At 41.7% G+C, this 8,504-nt stretch overlaps 1 protein-coding gene across 1 annotated transcript; it reads left to right on the forward strand.

The window, feature by feature from the left end:
• Window positions 1-836: 836 nt before the first annotated feature.
• On the forward strand, window positions 837-7,871 carry LOC122638754 ((S)-8-oxocitronellyl enol synthase CYC2-like). Its single transcript, XM_043831605.1, has 2 exons — window positions 837-1,278; window positions 6,790-7,871. Exons 1-2 carry the CDS (start codon window positions 837-839, stop codon window positions 7,869-7,871), a joined length of 1,524 nt encoding a protein of 507 aa, XP_043687540.1.
• Window positions 7,872-8,504: the final 633 nt, after the last annotated feature.

Consider the following 8,504-nt stretch of genomic DNA (forward strand, 5'->3'; position numbering starts at 1 on the left):
CAACCTAATTCTTCAAGCACTGTTTGATTGGATTTGATCTTCTAGCTCTGATATCAATTTTTTCGTCTCTGGCCCCGTTAACTACTGTTTTACTTTGAGATCTGAGTTAGCATCAGAGAGTCCCCCCAGAGCCAGCTCTAGGCCACTCATCCGCTCTGTCTTCTGGTACTCTTGCGTGCAGGCTTGAACTAGACTGCTTGGGGAAGATCTCGACAGCAACAGATTGGCACCCACCGTGAGGCCTCTAAGCGAAAATTAGCTACAGAGCTAAGATTTGCCAACCATGACAAGCAGAAACGACGGAAGAAGGATGAGATTGCAATCAAAGAACGATGATGCCTCAATGACGGCCAACCTACAACTAAACGCTCTACCGTCAGCAAACTCCCCCAATCATAGTGACATTCTTCGCAACCACTAGGAGGAAGTACCTCTACACGATGATGGAGCGGATCCTAATGCTACAATCACCCAAAGTCAATTCGCTACTATGGAGCAGAATTGGAATTATTGATGAATATAGTTCTGCAGAACAATGAACAAGAAGGAAATAGAGCTTCCGCTCCTCAGCCCCATCAAAACCATTTCCAAGAAGAGGAGAACAGCAGGTCAAACTCTAACAGATTTGGCGGAAATCACCGCATGCTCCCTCGCGAGCAACCAAATCGTGAAGATCGACCAGATCAAGCCAGACGCCTCCAGCGATGCTCACAACAGCAAACACAGCCTAGGAACATCCAACAACTGTATCATCAGGAAGAGATCCCTCAGAAGAGAACTCAGAAGCAAAGAACCAGCGAAATCTGGTTTAAAAAATCCATAAATTACAAGAACAAATGGAAAGGATCCCGAAGAACCAGGATCCCCAACCCAAAGAGACCAATGATCTAAACTTCTCAAACAAAACAGCTATATCTGATGAAATAATGAAAGTGTTACTTCCTCAAGGCATCAAGGTGTCGATGATCGTAAGTTATGATGGAACTTCAGATCTGATGGAGCATCTTAAAAACTTCAAGACCATGATGTTACTCCATGGAGCCCTTGATCCAATCATGTGCAGAGCCTTCACTGTTACTCTTACATCCAGTGCCAAAGCTTGGTTCGATCGTCTGGAACTGAGGTCAATGAAACACTTCACTGAATTGGGAAAGATTTTCGTTGGAAACTTCTTGAGCAGCAAAAATCATAAGAAAAGTGCAGTAAGCTTGTCGGCGGTCAAGCAACGGAAAGAAGAATCCCCCCGTTCTTATCTGATGCGTTTCAACAAGGGTGGAGGTAGAAAACCTTAAGTCCACGACGAAGTTGAACGCGCTGAAAGTGGGAATTAGAAATACACTACTCCACGTCTCCATTGTGAAGAAGAACCCAAAAATTATGATAGACTTCATGGCACGTGGCGACAAGTACATCAGTATGGAGGAGGCCCTAACAGCCATGAACGAGCAAGAAGTGAACCAATGCACAAAGAGAGCAGATCTCAACGACAAGGAGGCGGGATCCAACTATAGGAAGAAGTATCGGCCCAATCTAGCCCCAAATCAGTATGAGATCCCCCAGATGGAGAGATTCACTTGCGCTCAACTGAAGGAGATCAGAGATCTTAATACAGATAGAAGGAACCAACCTCCTATGACAACCCGAGAAGTTGAGGACGGATCCAATAAGGAGAGATGAGTGTCTCTATTGTCGGTTCCATTGGGACCACGACCATGGCACAAATGACTGCTAGTAACTAAGGGCCAAAATAGAAAGGTTGATCTAAAGAGGCTACCTGAGGGAGTTCGTTGCCAACCCCAACCTGCGACAAGGAAGACAGGTCGATCGAAGACCCGAAAGACCCAACCAACAGGGTCAACTAGGTCATCAGGAGATTTTTTAACCCGAATGCGGCTACAACCAAAGAAGGAACATGAGAGGAGAACAAAGAAGAAGAGGATATGAACAAGAGAGACCTAGGAACAACAGAGAAAGACACAGAGGAAAAGGCCCTGGAGGCCCCAACAAGAGTAATCACCACGATAAGTGGAGGACCAACCATAGGAGGTAGGTCCAACAACTCAAGGAAAGCATATGCGAGGAGTGTCAACCTCAGAGAATAGCCAAGGAACAAGGTAAGAACTGAACTCATAGCGTCCTTTACTGACGAGGACCTCCAAGATGTTCAGTTCCCACATGATGACGTCGTGGTGGTGTCAATGTGATCACAAATTGCAATGTCCAAACGATTCTGGTTGACAGTGGGAGCTCAGCTAACATTCTCTTTCTTTCTACATACTATTGGATGGGCCTCGACAGAGATAGGTTGAATGAAGTAGACTACCCACTGTAGGGTTCAGTGGAGCCTCAGTTAAAATTGTAGGAGCATTAGAACTCCTCACAACCGCAAGGGAGGGTCAATGTAAGTCTTCAATCACAACCAATTTCATGGTAGAAGACATCCCCTCCGCTTACAGTGCCATTCTGAGGAGACCCACTCTAAATGTACTAAAAGTTGTGGTATCGACATACCACCTAAAAATTCCCAACCACATCAAGAATTGGAATATATAGAGGAGACCAAGTAGCATTCAGACGATGCTACGCCAATACTCTAAAGATAAAAGCTGAGACAAATGGGACAGAGCCCTAGCAACCCTCCCAAAAAGGAAAAGAAAAGGAGAAAGAAACCGCCCTTATGAAATCCTTTCCCATTGAGCTGCAAGATCTCTGTGACAAGAGAAATCAATGGAGAAGAGAGTCGGCTAAAGAGTTAACCGAGATTGAGCTCGATGAAGGAAATGAGAACAGAAGTTGAAAGGGGAGCAACATAAGGCCCTGATAAATTCTTACGATCCAATACAGATGTGTTCTCTTGGTCAATAACTGATCTGTCAGGGATTGACACGAGTGTTATTGAGCATAAGCTAAGCATCAACCTAAGGAAAAAACTCAGTTCAGCAGAAGAGAAGGGCTATCGCCTTGAAAAGAAAAGCCATAGTATAGAAGGAAGTAGATAGGCTCTTAAAAGCTGGATTCATCCAAGAAATCCTCTTTCACGAATGGATAGCCAATGTGGTGATGGTTAAAAAAGCCAACGAAAAGTGTAGAATATGTGTCTATTACACTGACCTAAACAAGGCCTACCCAAAGGACAACTATCCACTCCCTCGAATAGATCTCTTGATCGACTCGACTACGGGCCATGAATTGTTAAGCTTTATGAATGCATATTCTGGGTACAACCAGATAAAAATGTATCAATCAGACATCCCAAAGACATCTTTCTGCACGATGTAAGCCCTGTAATGTTATGATGTCATGCCCTTCGGATTGAAGAATCCAGGGGCAACTTACTAGAGGCTCGTGAACAAAGTCTTCGAAAAGCAAATCGAGAGAAACATGTAGGTATACGTGGATGACATGCTAGTCAAGAGCTTGAAGGTGCAAAATCTCGTCAACAACCTCGATGAAGCATTTCAAATTCTCAGGAAGTATAAAATGAAGCTTAACCCAACTAAATGTGCCTCCAGGGTTACTTCAGAGAAATTTTTGGGCTTCATAGTTTCTCAATGAGGAATAGAGGCCAACCTAGAAAAGATCAAGGCAATCCAGGACATAGGACCTCCAAAGATACTTAAGGAAGTCCAACAACTCACAAGGCGAATAGCCACTCTCAGCAGGTTCCTATCTAATTTCAGAGGATGATGCCTACCCTTCTTCCAGACCATAAGGCATGCAAAAAAGTATGAATGGATCAAATATTGCTAGCAAGCCTTTAAGGAGCTTAAAAAACATCTAGCTCCCCCCCCCTCATTGTTGACAAAACCAGAACCATGAGATGAATTATTTATATACCTTGTAACCTCTCTTCTAGCAGTCAGTGCAGTATTGATAGGAGAAGTAGACAAAACCCAAAGGCATGTCTAGTATGTTAGCAAAGTGTTGCTCAATGCAGAAATGAGATACCAGAGAGTAGAGAAGATAGCATACGCTCTGGTTCTCGTAGTAAGAATGCTAAGGCCATACTTCCAATCCCATATCATCAACGTCCAAATCATACTAACCACTGAAGAAGATCTTACAAAAACCTGACTTGTCAAGAAGGTTAGTAAGTTGGTCAATCTATGGTATCAACCTTGTATGGTGATTAAAGCGCAGTCTCTAGCAAACTTCATTGCAGAATGCACAATACTAGAAGAGCCAAGAAAGGAGCTTGAAGGAACAAATACTGAAGCATCGACGAGTGAAGACTAACACAGTCATGGACCTTATTTGTCGATGGGTCATCGAGCTCCACAGGAAGCGGGGTTGGATTGGTCCTTATCATTCCAGAGGGATTCAAAATCGAATAAGCTCTCCGCTTCAAGTTCGAAGTCTCCAACAATGAAGCAGAGTACAAAACACTAATAGCAGGGTTGAACTTGGTGAAGTCTTTACTGGTGAAGAGGTTACTCGCCCTCAACAACTGCCAATTCGTGGTAATGTAGGTACTCGAAGAATATGAAGAGAAAGAAGAAAGAATGGCATCATATCTCAAGAAGGTAAGAACAATCATCCAAGGTTTTGAGTACTTCAAAATTCAATAGGTACCTCGAACAGAAAATGCCAAAGCGGATGCCTTCTCGAATCTAACCACCTCGAGCTCACCCGAACCCGGATGGACGGTCTACAAAGAAACCCTAACTCGATCAAGTGTGGACGGAGAATCAGAACTCATGCAAATTGACCTTGAACCTTGCTGGATTAAGGGTATCAACCGTTCGAGCTCGGTAGGGCCTAGCCGAGCCTCATAATGCTTAAAGCCTACACCATGACCACACATTTATATAATCGGGTCGGGCCTAGACGGGCTTGGTTGAGCTCGTGCTATAGTCGAGTAATATAATCAGACCTTAAACGGTGCAGAAATGGGTTGTGGGTATGTTTAAATCTAAACGGACTTAAAATGGTGCAACAATCTCTAAGTAGTGTGACGCTGCCACATCTTGCCCCTACTAGACTGGGCACGGTATGACCGGATGCCAACTAACATCCCAGCAACCACAAGGATCACAAATGTGATACTCCAAATCACCATCCGTCAGAATACAGCAATCAATGCAATAGACACTACAAGAAATATGATTTTTTTCGACGGTACAAAATATCTTCTGTAGCTAAATATCGTTTTCAACGACAGTTATTGTAGTATCATAGCAAAATATTATTTTTTACGATGGTCACTTTATAACCGTCGTGAAAAATCTAATTTGGCGACATTATATATTTCGTCGTGAAAAATGGATTTTCAATGACGGTGTTCTATATGTCCGTCGCTGAAAATATAATTTGGGTGACGGTAATAAAATTTTGTCGTGGATTAAATATTTATCACGGCAGTATATTACTACCGTCGTGGAAACTATAATTTTAACGACAGTATAATTATTACTGTCGGGAATAATTGCATTTTAACGACACTATAAATATTACCATCGCCGAAAGTATATATTTAACGACGGTTTGTCGGTTATCATCGCAGAAAATACATATATTTAACGACAGTACTGCATTTACCATCGTAGAATATACCATATTATCTTAAATTTTTTGTGGGTTCCCTTTCTTTTAAGCTTCCCACTTTGTTCTTTGCGATTGAAACGTCTCTCTCTCTCTTCTCCTCTCTACCCGACCTTCTCTATCCCATTCTCGCCCGACGGAGAAGACGGAGATCAGTGATCAAATCGATCTCTTCAGACCTCAAACCTGCCAGCAACGATTTCACCTCTGAAATCCTCTCTAATGGTGAAACCTAACCCTCAATCGGACTCACACCTCTCATAAACCCCCAATCGGACTCACACCTCTCATAAACCCCCAATCGGACTCACACATCCTTGATTCCCTAACCCCAACCGCCTTCTCTACTAGTACTATCGCCTCTCCCATCTCTGCAACCCTTCTCCCACTCCCTTCTCTACTGTCTGGCTCCCCACTTTGAGCAGTTGCTATGGTCAAAATAGAGGTTTCTCTCTCTCTCTCTCTCTCTCTCTCTCTCTCTCTCTCTCTCTCTCTCTCTCTCTCTCTCTCTCTCTCTCTCTATTTATGGTTGATTTGAGTTTAATTCTTACTTGTGTCTAAGAATTGGGTAGATTAGCTCTGGTCTATTAGGATGAATGGCAGAGATGGCTTTGCAGGAATTTGATTTTTATTTTTGTAACTTCCGTCGCAAAGTATAACTTCTGAAAACTTAATGCAGTGCTCCATTTTTTAACATATATCCAAGAAAGGGAGCGATACTTGCTGGATCTGATGCTGATATAATCATTCTCATTCCTAATGCAAGCTTTGAAATAAGCGTAGCCACTCACCACACACACTCAGACATCAACGTCTTTGAAGGAAAGAGAGGAAAGGTAATTTTATCATAAAAAATGATTTCTTATATTGGCAGTGAATTAGTTATAGCAATATGATTCAGGACGGAAACAGTTATATCATATATTCATCTCCTAACAGTTAACTGCTTGTCCCGCTTACGGCTTATCATGCTTTGCTTTAGGCCATCTAAGCTTAGATAGCCTCCCTATTGAATGGACCATATTAATTTCATCTATTAAAGTTATTGTCTTATATACCTGATCTCTATCATGAATGCTTAAGGTTTTTATAGAACTTATCTGAATGCTGAAATTATAGTCTGCTACCAGCATTTGGACAGAAAATTTATGTTTTTTATCCATGCCATCTAATGGATAGGCCTTACTTTGAATGGACCATATGCCCCAAAATCACAGTGATTGTGTGAGCCTAGTTACAAAATTAAAGATGTGAAGATAGCTTTTACAAGAGTCACAAACATCTCGCACTGCAACTACTATTATATACTGTTAAATATCAAACAAATTGGTGAGGAGCTTGCAAGGACCTTAGCAGCTAGAGTTGGATGGAAGGTGTATGGCATAGCTCGTAAAGCTGATGAACTCCAAATTCCAAGTTCTAACTATCAGTTCATCTCATGTGACCTCTTAGACCCAATTCAAACTATAGAGAAGGTCTCTTTGCTTGAAGATGTAACTCATGTGTATTGGATCAGTTGGGCAAGCCAATACCCATTGGATTCCCCTGAGTGTTGTGAACAGAACAAAGCTATGATGTCCAATGCTTTGAATGCTATTCTTCCTAAAGCCAAAGCATTGAAACATGTCTCTCTTCAAACTGGAGGTAAGCACTATCTCTCTCTTACTAGACCTTCTAATAGTAAACCAATTCTTTACTATGAAGATAGCCCAAGAGTTGATCAAGGTCACATCTTATACTACATTCTTGAGGATTTGTTGATGGAGAAACTAGAAGGGAAGGTGGCTTGGTCTGTTCACAGACCAGGATTGCTTATTGGGATTTCTAATAGAACTTATTATAACTTCATAGGTGGGCTTTGTGTCTATGCTTCAATATGTAAATATCTTAACCTTCCCTTCTTATTTGGAGGTTCAAAAGAGTGTTGGGAAGAAGTTTATATCGATGGTGCAGATGCAAGGCTTGTTGCTGAACAACATATTTGGGCATCAACAAATGAAAATATCTCATCTACTAAAGGTCAAGCATTTAATGTCACGAATGGTCCAAGCTTCACTTGGAAGGAAATCTGGCCTGCAATTGGAATCAAATTTGGAGTGAAATTGATTGAAGAAGAAATGTTTTCACCGGATTTACGGTTTTCAGAATTCATGGCTGATAAGGGAAGTATATGGGAAGAGATTGTGAAGAAGGGAGGCCTGAGACAAACCAAGATGGAAGATCTAGCTAATTGGCCTTTTATGGATATCTTATTCAGATGCTCACACAAGATTTTGCTGTCACCAGAAAAGGCTAATAAGCTTGGCTTCACGATGATGTCCAAAATATAGTTGCAGTCCTAGTAGATGTGGCCCTTACTATTATTAACCTATTTACTAGATCAATAAGAGATCTATTTTTCTTACTAATAGAGACAGTCTTAATTACCAAATTATTATCCAACATAAATGAGCCATTGTGAAGAGCTTTGGTTCAACCATCAAGCTAGGTCCTCGCTAATAAACGGGTGATTAATTAAGGTGGTCAACTGCTAATATATTTGAATGAAGTAACATGTAACAGCAAAATTAAGATAAAGAGAATGATTTGTTTGCAATTGAGGAAGCTTTATTAATCAACAAGAAATGCAACAAGTCACTTATGTCCCAAACATGGAGATACTCTGTTCTTAATCCTAACAATCCACCAACTACGTACACAACCCACAAAAGGTCTTTCAGGTTTGAAGTGTTTGGACCTGAATGTGTCTTGGGTCACTAAATGGAATGACAATTAGCTTAAAAAAATGGGGAACTCTGTCATTTGTATGGTTCTCCCACATGCTTCAATGCATGTGGGGCAAAGTATACTCTGGTCGGTCTGGCTTTTCTATGGCAAAAGAGCTTGCACTCCCATTGGGGTTTTTCCCTCCCCACCCCCACCCCCACCCCCACCCCCTATATTATTATCTTGTTCTTTTAGTC

Source organism: Telopea speciosissima, chromosome 9 (genome assembly GCF_018873765.1).
Source record: "Telopea speciosissima isolate NSW1024214 ecotype Mountain lineage chromosome 9, Tspe_v1, whole genome shotgun sequence".
NCBI classification, from domain to species: Eukaryota; Viridiplantae; Streptophyta; class Magnoliopsida; order Proteales; family Proteaceae; genus Telopea; species Telopea speciosissima.